Raw genomic sequence first — 17263 nt, forward strand, 5'->3', positions numbered from 1 at the left:
TACTACTGATTATTGTATTTTCTAGTTAGTGTACTAGGGGACACACTCACTGTTCACTGTTCACACTTACTGATTACCGATTATTGTATTTTGTATTTGTACTGTACTAATCAGTTAGCGATCTAATCACTTAGTGATTAGTGTCACCTCACCCACCAACCCACTCCATTAAAGTACCCCACTTTTCACCCGCCCTTTTTAAAAACTTTTGTGTTTACGCCCAAAACATCTAAGATGTCTGGAAGTGGCAGCCAGCGCGGTTTGGGCAAGGGGAAGGGCAGCAAAGGAATCAGGAGGAGAGGGAGCAGCATTGTGGCAAGCCGCGGCCGCGCCACCATGCACAGTTCCGCAGCAGCAGCAGCGTCAGTGGCTAACATTCCTCCTATAGCCACTGGCCGTGGACGCCTTGGGCGCCGCCCAGCAGGAGCATCTGCAACTCACGCTGCAGAGACACAGCAGCAGCAGCGTGTAGCACCTTCTCCGATTTTCCTCCAGCCGGGTCGGAAACGTCCCATTGAGGAAAAGGATGCAGCCACTGTGGTGCATCTGATGACAGAGGATGAGCAGCCCGCCATCAGCTCTGCATCCGAGGCCTCCACCCTCACCACCACCATCACCACCCCTGTTCGCAGCAGCCGCCCAGCAGGGCCTGGGGAGGAGGCCAGTTCACCGTCAGTCGCCGACATGTCACTCAGCAGTTTTTTTACCCCAGGCACCATCAGGGTATTGTCTGCTGTTGTTGGCGATTTTGAGGAGGAGATGCTGATGGGCACTTTGGGGGAGGAGGGATTGGACAGCAAGACTGTGGCGACAGTCAAGCAGCCCATCCATGCATCAGGAGAGGAGTTTGGGGGGTCATCATCCCAGCAGGACATGTTTCAGGAGGGGGATGATGATGATGACACGGTGACAGACAAAGACTGGGTGCCACCAGCTCCTGGGGATGTCGTCATCAGCAGCTCTGAGGAGGAGGAGGATGCGCTTGTGGGCCTTGCAAGGAGGCACATCATTGCAAGCATTGGCAGCAGTAGGCAGGTCCCACAGCCTGCTGGTGTCTCAGGCTCAGCAGCAGCAGCAGCAGCATCTGCCAGTACCACCACCAGCTGCACCCAAGCCCCCGCCCCAACCACCACAGGGAGACAGGCAGCAGCGGCTCCAGGCCGTAGGGGGTTGTTTTTGTCACCAATCTGGCGGTTTTTCACCATGCCCACAGTGTACAGCAAGTACGCCACTTGCAACCACTGTCAGCGGAAGTTGAGCAGAGGTGCAGACCCCTTAAAGTTCAGCACCAGCTCGCTCATCAACCACCTTGCTGCGAAACATTTCCATTGAGGAGTTCCAGAGGCTGAAGGCATCTGGTGCTGGCAGTGGCACCACACCCATCACTGCACAGCCTTCAGCAGCAGCAGCAGCAGCAACAGCAGCCACCCGCCCTCCTGCTCCTCCAGCAGCACCAGCAGGAGTGCGGAAACGCACTGCTCCTCCCCCCTCTGCAACTCCTGCCGCCGACACTGAGGCCTGTTCTGGCAGCCAGTCCTCAGTGGCCTCCTCTGCTGTGTCTGCTGATTCCCGTGCCAGCAAAAGGCCACGCCAGAGCCTTTTGAGCGAGTCCTTCCAGGGGGTGGTTAGGGCTCTGCCTCCCAGCAGCCATCGCGTGCGGCAGCTGAACGGCTTGCTGGCACGGGCCATGTGCTCCCAACTCCTGCCGTACACGCTCGTGCAGGAGGGAAGCGACATGCGTGCGCTGCTTGCTTGTGCAGCCCCAGACTGGCAGCTCCCCAGCAGACACTTCTTCGCCCGCAAGGCCATTCCTGCACTGCACCGCTTTGTGATGGCCAATGTGGAGCGAGGGCTGGAGCACGCGGTTGGTAAAAGGGTCCACGTCACCATGGACTCCTGGAGCAGCCGCTTCGGGACAGGCCGCTACCTGTCCTTCACTGTCCACTGGGTCAGCTTGGTGGAAGGGGGTAAGGATGGGAGAGCAGCAGCGGGCACAGCAGCAGCAGCAACACAGTGGGTGGTGCCACCCCGCAGTGTCAGGGGAACTGCAGCAGGTTCCTCCGATCCTCTGCCATCCTCCGGCACACCTGTCAAAACCCCCCGCCTCAGCAGCAGCGTGAAGGCCCGCCACTGCCAAGCGCTGCTGCACTTGGTCAGCCCTGGGAAGACCAAACTGACGGCAACCCATGTGTTGGCCAAACTCCAGGAGCAGGAGAGGATTTGGCTGACCCCCAGAGGCCTCAGAGTCGGAGAGGTGGTGGCCGACAATGGGGCCAATCTGGTTGCCACAATAGACAGGGGAAACCTGACCCACATCCCCTGTCTTGCCCACGTGCTGAACCTGGTGGTGCAGAAGTTCTTGCGCACCTACCAGGGGATGGGCGAACTGCTGGAAACGGCAAGGAACATTGTGCGTCACTTCCGGTGCTCGGCTGCAGCCTGTGCGAGCCTGGAAGACGTGCAAAAGGAGCTGGAGCTGCCACGCCATCGGCTGATCCTTGACGTTCCGACTCGCTGGAACTCCACCCTGGCGATGTTGGAGCGTCTGGTTGAACAGAAGCACGCTGTCAACCAGTACCTTGCCCTGGCCACTGTGTCCGCCGCTCAGAGAAGGGACAGGACCAGCAACATCCCGTCCATCGTCCCCGATGATGACTGGAGGCACATGCAGCAGGTGTGCTTAGTGCTGGCTCCCTTTCTGCAGGCCACTAACATGGTGAGCAGGGACCATGCTATGGTCTGCGAGTGGGTGCCCCTGGTTTGTCTGCTGAACAGGGCCCTCGATGCTTTGCTGGAACAGGGATCGGCAGCCTTGGACCAGCAGGAGCGTCATGCAGCTGCACAGTCCACCTCTGAGGGGGAGGAGGAGGAGGACATGGTGGAGGTCCCTGACCGTGCTGCTGATGAGGGGGATCAGCACAGTGCAGCTGAGTTGGTGCGGGGGTGGAGAGAGGATGAGGCTGAGGAGGGAGAGGAGGAGGATGAGGACAGCTCTGCCGCCGATGTGCCAGCACACGTGGCCCGCCTCTTCCCAATGGCAGCGCACATGCTGACGTGCCTGCGCAAGGACCCCAGGGTGATCCAGATGAAGCAGAGGGAGGACATCTGGATCAGCATGATGTTGGACCCACGCCTCAAGGGGAAGTTGAGCCAGTTCCTGCCGCCTGCAGGTGGAGACCCAGCGCAACAAATAAGGAGCTTGCAGCAGGCCCTTGTTGAGCGCTTGGAGGAAGCCTTCCCCCAGCCTTCCACCCCCACTGTCCAGCCAGCACAGAGGCAGCAGCAGGTGCCTGCATCCAGCAGCAAGTGCCCCACAGACCTGCTGTCTCTCAGCAACGAGCTCTACAGGACTGTAGAGGCTCCAGCAGCAGTGACTAGAGAGGAGGTGCATGCAGCAGCATCCTCCTCCGGTCACAGCCAGCGCCTGACCCGAATGGTGGCTGACTACATGGGGTCCTACAGCGGGCTTGACAGCGATGCCCCTGTTGATCCCATGGAGTATTGGGTCAAGCGCCTGGAGATCTGGAGCGAGCTGGCGCAGTACGCCCTGGAAGTGCTGTCCTGTCCCCCTTCCAGCGTGCTGTCCGAGGGCTGCTTCAGTGCAGCTGGTGGCGTGGTCACCGAGAAACGCTCACGTCTGTCTCACAAGTCTGTGGACAGACTGACGTTTCTCAAGATGAACCAGGCGTGGGTGGAAGGCGAGTTCCTGGCCCCTGTTGTCGGCGAGAGGGGGACATGAACTGGCTAAGAACCATCGTTAATGTGCCTTACCACCCTTTACCACCTTCTGGCTCCTGCTCACTAAGCCAGCCTGGTTCACTTTGACTATTACGTCGCCTGCAGCCACACATTTTACACCTACAGTGGGCTGCTGTGTACTGCCCTTCTGCTGTCTGTCTGTGTTTCCCACTGCCAGGGTACACAGATTTACCTTCTGCTGCCACTCTGCCACCAGCTATTACGTCAAACAATAGTTGCTCACATTACTCCTCCATTCCTCCTGCTGCTGCTGCTGTCTGTCTGTGTTTCCCACTGCCAGGGTACACAGAATTACCTTCTGCTGCCACTCTGCCACCAGCTATTACGTCAAACAATAGCTATATCTGTCTGTGTAATTTGTTGTAAAAACAAAACAAATAAACCATAAAAAAAAAAGGTTTAATTTTTCTGAGGTGCCCGGGTTGAAAACTGTGTTGTCCCAGTTGTGTATTGGACATGATGTGGGCTGCACGACCGCTGTCTGGGACCTCCTGCTGTGTTTATTTACAGCCCTGGTATCACCGCTAGGTACCAGGGCTATTATGTCACGCTGCCTGCCTGGCCTGCTGCCACACTCACACTACTCCTCCATTCCTCCTGCTGCTGCTGCTGTCTGTCTGTGTTTCCCACTGCCAGGGTACACAGAATTTCCTTCTGCTGCCACTCTGCCACCAGCTATTACGTCAAACAATAGTTGCTCACATTACTCCTCCATTCCTCCTGCTGCTGCTGCTGTCTGTCTGTGTTTCCCACTGCCAGGTTACACAGAATTACCTTCTGCTGCCACTCTGCCACCAGCTATTACGCCAAACAATAGCTATATCTGTCTGTGTAATTTGTTGTAAAAACAAAACAAATAAACCATAAAAAAAAAAAAAGGTTTAATTTTTCTGAGGTGCCCGGGTTGAAAACTGTGTTGTCCCAGTTGTGTATTGGACACGATGTGGGCTGCACGGCCGCTGTCTGGGACCTCCTGCTGTGTTTATTTACAGCCCTGGTATCACCGCTAGGTACCAGGGCTATTATGTCACGCTGCCTGCCTGGCCTGCTGCCACACTCACACTACTCCTCCATTCCTCCTGCTGCTGCTGCTGTCTGTCTGTGTTTCCCACTGCCAGGGTACACAGAATTTCCTTCTGCTGCCACTCTGCCACCAGCTATTACGTCAAACAATAGTTGCTCACATTACTCCTCCATTCCTCCTGCTGCAGCTGCTGTCTGTCTGTGTTTCCCACTGCCAGGGTACACAGAAGTACCTTCTGCTGCCACTCTGTCACCAGCTATTACGCCAAACAATAGCTATATCTGTCTGTGTAATTTGTTGTAAAAACAAAACAAATAAACCATAAAAAAAAAAAAAGGTTTAATTTTTCTGAGGTGCCCGGGTTGAAAACTGTGTTGTCCCAGTTGTGTATTGGACACGATGTGGGCTGCACGACCGCTGTCTGGGACCTCCTGCTGTGTTTATTTACAGCCCTGCTATCACCGCTAGGTACCAGGGCTATTATGTCACGCTGCCTGCCTGGCCTGCTGCCACACTCACACTACTCCTCCATTCCTCCTGCTGCTGCTGCTGTCTGTCTGTGTTTCCCACTGCCAGGGTACACAGAATTTCCTTCTGCTGCCACTCTGCCACCAGCTATTACGTCAAACAATAGTTGTTCACATTACTCCTCCATTCCTCCTGCTGCTGCTGCTGTCTGTCTGTGTTTCCCACTGCCAGGGTACACAGAATTACCTTCTGCTGTCACTCTGCCACCAGCTATTACGTCAAACAATAGCTATATCTGTCTGTGTAATTTGTTGTAAAAACAAAACAAATAAACCATAAAAAAAAAAAAGGTTTAATTTTTCTGAGGTGCCCGGGTTGAAAACTGTGTTGTCCCAGTTGTGTATTGGACACGATGTGGGCTGCACGACTGCTGTCTGGGACCTCCTGCTGTGTTTATTTACAGCCCTGCTATCACCGCTAGGTACCAGGGCTATTATGTCACGCTGCCTGCCTGGCCTGCTGCCACACTCACACTACTCCTCCATTCCTCCTGCTGCTGCTGCTGTCTGTCTGTGTTTCCCACTGCCAGGGTACACAGAATTTCCTTCTGCTGTCACTCTGCCACCAGCTATTACGTCAAACAATAGTTGCTCACATTACTCCTCCATTCCTCCTGCTGCTGCTGCTGTCTGTCTGTGTTTCCCACTGCCAGGGTACACAGAATTACCTTCTGCTGTCACTCTGCCACCAGCTATTACGTCAAACAATAGCTATATCTGTCTGTGTAATTTGTTGTAAAAACAAAACAAATAAACCATAAAAAAAAAAAAAAAGGTTTAATTTTTCTGAGGTGCCCGGGTTGAAAACTGTGTTGTCCCAGTTGTGTATTGGACATGATGTGGGCTTCACAACATGCTGTGTATTTACGGCCTGGTACCACCGCTAGGTACCACAGCCTATTATGTCTCGTCTCGCTGCCTGCCTCATTGACTGCCTGCTGCCACACAATCATCCTCCTCCTCCTGCTGCTGAATTTACCTCCTGCTGTCTGTGTGTTTCCACTGCCAGGGAGCACATACAATGGCGCTTCTAACATGCGTGCGCAACCAGCTATTTATTACGCTCAAAAATAGCTGCATTTCTTTAAAAAAAATATAAAAGAGAAATAAGTGAAGAAGAAGAAGACGATATAGAAAAAGAAGGAGAAGAAGAAGAAGAAGAAGAAGAAGAAGAAGAAGGAGAAGAAGAAGAAGGAGAACAAGAAGAAGAAGAAGAAGATGAAGAAGAAGAAGATGAAGAAGATGAAGAAGATGAAGAAGATGAAGAAGAAGAAGATGAAGAAGATGAAGAAGAAGAAGATGAAGAAGAAGAAGAAGATGAAGAAGATGAAGAAGAAGAAGAAGATGAAGAAGATGAAGAAGATGAAGAAGATGAAGAAGAAGATGAAGAAGATGAAGAAGAAGAAGAAGAAGAAGATGAAGAAGATGAAGAAGTGATTCAGCTTGCCTCTAGGCGAAAAAGGGAAAAACATAAACTTATTATAAAACTAGAAGAAGAGCATAGAGCCAAATATGACCAATTCACTGCCTCCCCCAATTCAACAACCAAACGAGAGCTATCTAGAGCAGAAGAGGCACTTAACTTATGCTTAACCGAAGTGGCCGATAAACACTTATCAAGGGCCAAGCTAAAATTTTACCTAAAAAGTAATAAACCCGACACTCTCCTAGCAAGACGATTACGCCAATCAGACAATACGTTCAAACCAATTAACCTACAAGTGGGAAAGAATCAGAGCTCAGCGAATCCAATCAAAATTGTAGACACCTTTCGTGTTAATCTTGAACGGCTATACAATACCTCAGATTCTGCCTCAACCAAACAAATCCACAACTTCCTTTCAGACATTCCCTTCCCCCCCCTCCCACTAGGTTTCAACGAACGATTAGAAGCAGAGGTAACCCTTCCTGAAGTGCAACAGGCGATCAAAACCCTTAAAATTAATAAACAATCTGGGCCTGATGGCTTCCAAGCCATTTACTATAAAAAGTTTGCAGATGTCTTAGCTCCTGAACTAGTAAAGGCTTTTAATAGCATACTTCGCGATGCACATTTTCATGCAGACTCCACTACAGCTAGTATAAGCATGATCCCCAAACCAGGCACAGATCACTCCCTTTGGTCTAACTTTAGGCCAATCTCATTACTTAATCTAGACCTTAAACTCCTAGCTAAAATCCTTGCCTCTCGCTTATCCACGGATATCTCTAACCTAATAGCTAAGGATCAAGTGGGCTTCATGCCCCAAAGGCAAGCAAGTGATAGTATTAGAAGATTACTACATCTAATACACCACGCCAAAATCAGTCACCAACCCTCTCTCCTTTTGTCTTTAGATATCACAAAAGCTTTCGACTCAGTTTCTTGGGCTTTTCTAACACAAACTCTGTGTAAATGGGGTTTTGGTAAAAATTTTCTCACTTGGGTCAAGGCACTATACTCATCTCCCTCAGCTTTTATCAAATATAATGGTTTTAAATCCTCCACCTTCCCGATCACAAGAGGAACCCGACAAGGATGTCCTCTATCCCCACTCCTATTCGCTCTTATAATTGAGCCTCTAGCAATTCTCATTAGAAATTCCCCAGACATTGGCGGAATATATTTAGGAGGGAAAGATCACCGTGTTGGCCTTTTTGCCGATGACCTGATAGTTTGCCTCACACACCCCACCAAATCTATCTCCACGCTGATTAATATACTTAATCAATATGGGCATATCTCAGGACTTAAAATTAATGCAACCAAATCTAAAGCCCTAAATATCAATCTTCCCTTTCGCCTGATGCAAGCCCTACAGGACACGTTCGAATTTCACTGGGAACAGCACAGACTCCCTTATCTAGGGATCTTTCTCACCAACGCCTATGAGACTCTATTCCAACACAACTATCCAGTGCTTATCAAGGAACTGATTTCCTTATTAGAATGCTGGAAAAGATATTCTATTTCCTGGTTTGGGAAGATAGCGGCGATAAAAATGACATTCTTACCCAAACTTCTCTATGTCTTTAGAGTCCTTCCAATTCCACTTCCCTCCCACATTCTAGCCTCTTTACAGAAAAAAATACTCGACTTTATATGGTACCCTAGAAAACCAAGGGTAAATAAAAAATATCTATCTAACCTAAAGGCTGAGGGTGGCTTGGGAGTTCCAAATCTTTTCCACTACTACCAAGCGTCTCAAATCGCCCAATTGACCTCCTGGCACTCCGAAAAGAATACACCCTCATGGGTAGACATAGAGAACCATCTAACACAGCCAGCCAATGTAAGCAATCTCTTATGGATACCTCCTCATCTCAGGAAAACAATCAATAATCCAATAATAGGGCATTCCCTCAAAATATGGGATACTTGCAAATATTCTGCTAGGTTACTATCCCCCCATAGGCCGTTAGCATCCTTTATTGGTAACCCAGAATTTCCTGCAGCAATATCTAATTCGAAACCATATCTATGGTGGATAAACAATCACCGAACTAGAGTCTACGATCTATCCTCATCTTCAGGCCCTCTTTTGCTTACATACCTTTGGGAACATAATCAAATCCCTCAATCCGAAACCTTTCATTATATGCAGATCACCCACTTTGTAAGGCAACACCTCTCATACTCCAACTCTCCTCTTTCGCGGACTACATTCGAAAATATCTGTGCTACAGACCCCCTCTCCCCTGGAATCATCTCCTTAATCTACAAAGAACTGACACTAATACGTAACACAAATACGCCAACATACATTCAAAATTGGGAAAAAGACCTTAATATTTCAATTGATCACGAGGATCTTCTAGCCATCTGGAACAATATCCCTACTACCTCAATCAATGCCGACCTATTAGAAATCAACTATAAGGTACTTCTCCGTTGGTACTTAGTACCATCCAGACTAGCTAAGTTTAATAGGTCTAATACTCCCAACTGTTTCAGGGGTTGTCCCTCTCAGGGCACCCATGGTCACATTTGGTGGTCCTGTAGTATAGCCAGGAGATTGTGGATGAGGGTATGTACCTGGATATCATCCTTACTTCATGTGCATGTTCCTAGACACCCTGCTCATGCTCTCTTGAGCCTTCCTTACACTGAACTATCCCATGCTCAAAATTCCCTAGTTAACTACATATTTATTGCCACTAAACTTACTATAGCTTCTGCTTGGAGCTCTAGGTCTCTATCAATAGACCAAGTTAGGAATAGACTTGGACGCATCCTATTTTTCGAAAAACTAAGAGCCAGAATAGAAGATAAAATGGGGAAATTTACCAAAATTTGGCAACCTTTGATAAAATACCTTTATGGCCCGGACTATGACAATTGGATTCAAGCTACCTGATCTAACGATGTGCTGGTTGGATGTATTTTTATGGCTCTCAATCTCCTGGAAGTTCACTCCCCCTCCCTTACTTCCTATACTTCCTTGTCGTTACTTCTTATTCTTCACTCTCTGTCTCTTTCCTACCTTTGCGTATTTCCATACGTTTAATACTCAATCACTTACTATCTATTTGAAACTTGTGTTGGCTTATTATTCCTCATAGAAAACAGCTGAGTAACGCCATGACCTATCCCTAATATACTTCCCTCCCTGGTGAATATTGTAACTCAGCACCGCCTAGTCACGCTGGTGATTAGGCCAATTAAACTTTTAACCCATTTATTGCAGGGAGTCTGGTCCTACCCGGCCTCTTTGGCTTCATGAAAGGGTGGTTCCTGACTCCCTTTAAATCGCACACTATAGGCTCCACACCCTACCCATTATACCTGGATGAAGAGACAAATGTTGATTGTTCTTCTTTAGGTTTATTAATATGTAACCTTTGTTTCCATTACATACATTGTTTTTAAATCCCTTGGCTGCACTACTCGGTTTAATAATTGTAACATCAAATGAATGGTCTTTACCCTTAATCTGTGTTAACAGTTTCGCTTTTCTATGCAAACGCCAACTTATTTGCTTATATACCATGTATTACAAAAATGCTGTGGTCTTTTACATGATATGTTAAAATTTAAAACTTTAATAAAAATGATTGAAAACAAGAAGATGAAGAAGATGAAGAAGAAGAAGATGAAGAAGATGAAGAAGATGATGAAGAAGAAGATGATGAAGAAGAAGATGAAGAAGAAGAAGATGAAGAAGATGAAGAAGATGAAGAAGATGAAGAAGAAGAAGATGAAGAACATGAAGAAGAAGAAGATGAAGAAGAAGAAGATGATGATGAAGAAGATGATGAAGAAGAAGAAGAAGAAGACGATATAGAAGAAGAAGAAGAAGATATAGAAGAAGAAGAAGAAGATATAGAAGAAGATATAGAAGAATACAATACAATACAATAACATTTCTATAGCGCTTTTCTCCCATAGGACTCAAAGCGCTTAGGCTCTCTCAGATTCAGTAATTAGTAGGATGAAGTATTCACACAACAAAAGTTATATTTCTGCAAATGCCAGACTGAACAGGTGGGTTTTCAGTCTGGATTTAAACACGTCCAGGGATGGGGCTGTCCTGATCTGTTGAGGTAAGGAGTTCCAAAACGTAGGGGCAGCATGACAGAAGGCTCTGGGACCAAAAGTTTCTAAGTGGACTCTGGGTATGACTAGATTATTAGAACCTGTGGATCTGAGAATGCGGGGATTGCTTCGCAGCTGTAACATATCTTTCATGTATCCAGGGCCTAGATTATTCAGGGATTTAAATGTCAGTAGGCCGATCTTGAATAGGACCCTCCATTCTATAGGTAGCCAGTGAAGGGAATGCAGGACTGGCGTTATGTGGCAGTGACGGGGTTGGTTGGTTAGCAGTCTGGCAGCAGTATTCTGTATCAGCTGTAGGCGGTACAAGGCCTTTTTTGGAAGGCCAGTGTAGAGAGCATTGCAGTAGTCCAGTCGGGATGTGATGAAGGCGTGGACTAAGGTTGGCAGATCTTCTGGGGGTATGAGGTGCTTGATTTTTGCAATGTTCTTCAGGTGAAAATAGGATGATTTCACCACAGCAGAGATTTGAGTTCTGAAGTTTAAATCCCCATCAATTAGAACTCCCAGGCTACGCACATGATCAGAGCTGCGTAGATCCGTGCCTCCTATTCCCAGTGGTGAAGACTGCAAGTTAAGTTGTTTTGTTATCATGCTCTGCCCTCCAATCAGAAGGACTTCAGTTTTGTCTGCATTTAGTTTCAGCCAGTTGTCATTCATCCATTGCTGTAGTTCACGTAAGCAGGCGTTTATAGTTAGAGTTGGGTCTGTCACACCAGGCTTGAAGGAAAGATATAGTTGGGTGTCGTCTGCATAGCAGTGGTATGTCAGGCCCTGTTTTTGGATTAGTTTTCCCAACGGTAGCATGTAAATCGTGAAAAGCAGGGGAGAGAGGATTGAGCCCTGGGGCACCCCATACTTAAGTGTTACAGGGGTGGACAGGAAGGGCCCCATAGACACTTTGTGGGTTCTGCCACTCAAGAAGGATTGGAACCACTGAAGTACTATGCCATCAATGCCGCAGTATTCCTGTAGCCTGTTTATCAAGATGTCATGGTCAACTGTGTCAAAGGCTGCAGAAAGGTCTAGCAGTATGAGGATCGAGCACTCTCCTCGGTCTCTTGCCATGAGCAGGTGGTTGCATATTTGGATGAGGGCAGTTTCAGTGCTGTGGTGTTTCCTGAAGCCAGACTGGAACGGGTCATAACTGTTATTTTGTAGGATTCTGGCTTCTAGCTGGAGGTATACAGCTTTTTCAATTAGCTTTCCCAGAAAGGGGAGGTTAGAGACAGGTCTGTAGCTGGTCATTGCATCTGGGTCCAGGGAGGGTTTTTTGAAGAAGAAGAAGAAGATATAGAAGAAGAAGATATAGAAGAAGAAGAAGAAGATATAGAAGATAAAGAAGAAGAAGAAGTATATACAGTACTGAACAACATTTTGGACACAACTTCTCTTTCCACCTTTTTTTTTTTAAAGGAACATCCCCACATAATCACTTGCTGTTGTTACTTGGAAAAAAAGATGTTTCTTGCATCATTCACCCTCAAAACAAGTGTTGGAAGCTATTTAAGGTCAATTCGAATAGTCAGCTCGAATAATGAGCTCGAATACCGACTCGAATAGTGAGGTCGAAGTCCGAGGTCGAATCGAATAGTAAAAAATATTCACCGGATTTGTAGGCTGATTATATTACAGATCAGCTAAAACGCGTATTTTTGATGATATCCCATCGGTCTTCAGTAGAGATTGTATCTAGAACTCAAACAGGGATACAGGGACATAGCGTAATCCAGTATATACTATAACAAATGACAAGTGTAGCACTTTCACCCATACAGTGCCAAAAACCGTGATGACCCTCCACCGGTACTATGAAGGTAATGTTAACCGCTCACCAGATCACAGGGCTGACCACTTGTAGGAGATCAGCTAATGCGCTTTGTGATCCGCCTTCAAAGTATGCAGCCTTCTTCCTGATTGCCTTAAACTCAAAAACAAACGCTGCATAGCGTAACTCTGTATTTATTAAAAAGGTTAAAATCACAGCAATACACTCACAAACATCCTTGAATCATGCGCATGTAAATAAATCCTCAGAAGGTCTCGTTAGCGTCCGTTTTCATCTACAGCGTGTCTCCCAGCTCACACTCGTACGGAAGCTCCGCCTTACTAGTTTCGTCATCTATGACTCATCAGAGGCTGTCCCCGGAGTGTGTGGGAGACACTTATCAATGCTTCATATGCTAATTTCGCTTCCGCACGGTGCTGCGTTTCAAGTCTCGCTGCTGCTCTAAGCATCTACTTCCTAGTTGTAAACCAAGCCTCATTTTGGATCTCCCATTGATCCCAACGGATATGTTACTCTATTCTCTACCTCTCCATAGTGTTTATACACATAGTAACAATATCTCCTAACTCTAAATAAAACGGTGCTAATGAGGCCATAAATAGTTTAAAAACACTAAAATCAATTGCAATCAAAAAAACCACATACAGCTTTTATAAATATCCTTCATTACACCGGAATTCCAATCTTCTGCGCCACGGTGAGCTAAAAAATTATCCCTCTGCACAGTCCAAATCTATTCAGTAGTCATGGGGGCGAAGTTTGCACCTAGCGTTGCAAATATATTTATGGATGATTGGGAGCTTGGCACGTTGGCACATCCAAATAGTAGACAAGTGATAACATGGCGGAGGTATATTGATGACCTCATTTGGATATGGAGGGGTACAGAATTGGAATTGGAAACATTCATCAGTTGGCTCAATGATAATCAAAAAGGTATCAAGCTAACAGCCAAATGGGATGAGAATGAAATTGATTTTTTGGATGTGGTCATCTCCAAAAAGGATACTAGGTTGACCACTAGAACATTTTTTAAACCTACAGATAGGAATTCGTACATACCCATAAAAAGCTGCCACCATAAAACATGGCTTAAGAGCATCCCAAGAAGCCAATTTACCAGGATTAGACGGAATTGCACCGAAGATTCTGACTATACAACACAGGCTGAAATCCTGTTGAACAGATTTATGGAAAAGGGATACCAAGAAGCCCCATTAAGGGCGGAATTAGGAAGAATTAGACAAACTGAAAGGAGAGCACTCCTTGCAGACAAAGATGGGGTAGACAACAGGGCAGGTTTTGATTATGCTATCTGTCTTGATTATAATACACAGTATAAAGAAGTGGAAACAATTATTAGAAGGTATTGGGGTCTGTTGCAAAATGATCCCCTTTTAAAACGAAACATACCCCCAGTACCAAAATTTATTTACAGGAAAGCTAGTAACTTACAAAAGAGCCTTGTGAAGCCGTGCATAGATGAACCAAGATATGACAACAGGGACATGTGGGGACAAACAGGATTCTTTCCATGCAGACAATGCAATCCCTGTCGCATGGCACAAGCACACAGGCAGCAGCAAAATGCATGCTACGTTACAAGGGAGAGTTTCAAAATTAAAGAGTTCATCACATGTAATAGCACGTATGTGGTGTATATTGTTTGGTGTCCGTGCGGCCTTCAGTATATAGGCCGCACTAAAAGGAGACTAAAGGAGAGAATCAATGAACATGTGAAAAATATCGAAAAGGGATTTATGAGTCATAATTTATCAAAACATTTTGCAGAAAAACATCAAAGGGATCCTAGTGGAATGCATTTCTGTGCACTGCAAAAACTTAACACAAGATGGCGTGGGTGCCACAAGGTGAGAGAAATTTCAAGGATGGAAACGAAATGGATATACACCTTCAAGTCAATGGTCCCGGGCGGGCTGAATGTGGAACTAGACTTGAACTGCTTTATAGCTGATGATTAGAATAAGCACTTTATAACTTTGCACACATTTTGCACAGTATCTAACCCCCCCCCCCCCCCACCCCCTTCCAACCCCTCTCCCCCCCTTTCCCTCCTCCCTCCCCCTTCCCTCTCTCCCCCTTTTTTTGTCCCTATCTTTCTTCATACCCTGGCACTGTCACTTTAAACTTAGAAGAACCTTTATCAACCCCCCTAGGTTGGGGCACAGTACAAATAGTGCCCTTGGAAACACTCACGATACAAAATAGGCACATATGAAACACACGTAACTGGTCTTGGGAGCCCAGTTATAATAGTTGGATGAGTTAAGCAGGTTACATGTATATATATACCTTATTATGTAATTGTGTAATAGTGGAATATATGGATGGATATGCAAAGGGATTGCACTTTTGTGACGCACTGAGCACTTTAATTGGGGTTATGTATATATAACTTTATATCCTGCATTAGGATTGGGGATTATGTTTAAGATATAGATACACAATACTGAATAGATTTGGACTGTGCAGAGGGATAATTTTTTAGCTCACCGCAGCGCAGAAGATTGGAATTCCGGTGTAATGAAGGATATTTATAAAAGCTGTATGTGGTTTTTTGATTGCAATTGATTTTAGTGTTTTTAAACTATTTATGGCCTCATTAGCACCGTTTTATTTAGAGTTAGGAGATATTGTTACTATGTGTATAAACACTATGGAGAGGTAGAGAATAGAGTAACATATCCGTTGGGATCAATGGGAGATCCAAAATGAGGCTTGGTTTACAACTAGGAAGTAGATGCTTAGAGCAGCAGCGAGACTTGAAACGCAGCACCGTGCGGAAGCGAAATTAGCATATGAAGCATTGATAAGTGTCTCCCACACACTCCGGGGACAGCCTCTGATGAGTCATAGATGACGAAACTAGTAAGGCGGAGCTTCCGTACGAGTGTGAGCTGGGAGACACGCTGTAGATGAAAACGGACGCTAACGAGACCTTCTGAGGATTTATTTACATGCGCATGATTCAAGGATGTTTGTGAGTGTATTGCTGTGATTTTAATCTTTTTAATAAATACAGAGTTACGCTATGCAGCGTTTGTTTTTGAGTTTAAGGCAATCAGGAAGAAGGCTGCATACTTTGAAGGCGGATCACAAAGCGCATTAGCTGATCTCCTACAAGTGGTCAGCCCTGTGATCTGGTGAGGGGTTAACATTACCTTCATAGTACCGGTGGAGGGTCATCACGGTTTTTGGCACTGTATGGGTGAAAGTGCTACACTTGTCATTTGTTATAGTATATACTGGATTACGCTATGTCCCTGTATCCCTGTTTGAGTTCTAGATACAATCTCTACTGAAGACCGATGGGATATCATCAAAAATACGCGTTTTAGCTGATCTGTAATATAATCAGCCTACAAATCCGGTGAGAGTACCCAGTGTGGGTCTGTCTGTTTAAGTGGAGTATATGAAGATTATCAGCTATTTGAATTGTCACCATTAACCTATGAAGTTTATCAGAAATTGGAACTATTGCTATTGATTTGAAATACTGGAACTGTCACTATTGTTGGGACTTGATGTTGAGCGCCTGCACAGATAACTACTATATATGCAAATAGGGTGTTTACCCCCCACTGTGTGGCGATCCATAGATACGGAGGGACATTTATGTTCATTTATCTAAATTTTCTGTATTTTTGATATACATAGTTTTGATTGAGATACACTTAGATCTAATTGAGGAGCGCTCATAGCCACCTACAGTTTCTAGTCTATACGGTAATTTGTGGTAGGGCTGCACACTCAACAATAATGGAGATGTTTAATATTAGGAGTAGAGGGATTATTGATTTAGACCGAGTATTTGTAACAGAACCTGGTACTGAGTACCAAAATGTGGACACATTATTCAGACAATTGCAAACCCTAATGATTAGGGAAACCACCACCTGGTGGGATTTGGCTAGTTTAAATAAATGTGCAAAAGAAGGCATTATCCCTAGACGGTTCAGGTGGGATATCCTACCAACAGATGGGGAGGAGAATGATGAATCCGACAAGGAGTTGGGAGATTATCTGAACCAATGTGGGGTTGGGCTCCTGAAAATTTTGGGGAAAAGGAAACAAAATAGATTGGAAAAGCTAGGCAAGGAGATAGAGAAGATAAAAACTAAGATGGAGGAATTCAAAGAGGAGGAAAGTTTTGTAGAAAATGCTGCAGTATTAACTAAAAACATACAGAGAAATGAAAAAGATGTTAGTGAGATCAGAATTAAAAGATTTCAAAATGACTGGCAGGAATACAAAAATAAAACAGCATATAAATGGCAAGTAGAGCAAAATAAGCGAAAGAAAACCACAGAAACTAATAGTCAGGCACAACAGAGTGTAGCACAACATTGAGCACATGCAGAACAAAAGCATAATCAAGGAGTTAATCAAAGCCAGGTGAATACGATTAATCAAAACATAGGGAGACCCACTGACAGAGAGATTAGAGGAAGTTATCAGTATCACCAAACCCCAAGGGGAAGACCGCAACCACCTGTTAGAAGACCATCTGAGGATGAATGGCAACAGCAAAGATATGGACAGGTGAGGGACAATGCATATCTGAGTTATGCAGGCCCTCATAGGAACAAATATAAGGGCCCATATTA

General features: G+C 45.9%; 1 protein-coding gene across 1 annotated transcript in view; it reads right to left on the reverse strand.

The window, feature by feature from the left end:
* Positions 1-15842, reverse strand: part of LOC137536822 (zinc finger protein 268-like) — a 31542-nt gene extending 15700 nt beyond the window's left edge. The window contains exon 1 of the mRNA XM_068259018.1: positions 15818-15842. Within this exon, the coding sequence (XP_068115119.1) occupies positions 15818-15842 (25 nt within the window). The remainder of the gene's footprint in view (positions 1-15817) is intronic.
* Between the last annotated feature and the right edge of the window lie 1421 nt (positions 15843-17263).

Source organism: Hyperolius riggenbachi, chromosome 10 (genome assembly GCF_040937935.1).
Source record: "Hyperolius riggenbachi isolate aHypRig1 chromosome 10, aHypRig1.pri, whole genome shotgun sequence".
NCBI lineage: Eukaryota > Metazoa > Chordata > Amphibia > Anura > Hyperoliidae > Hyperolius > Hyperolius riggenbachi.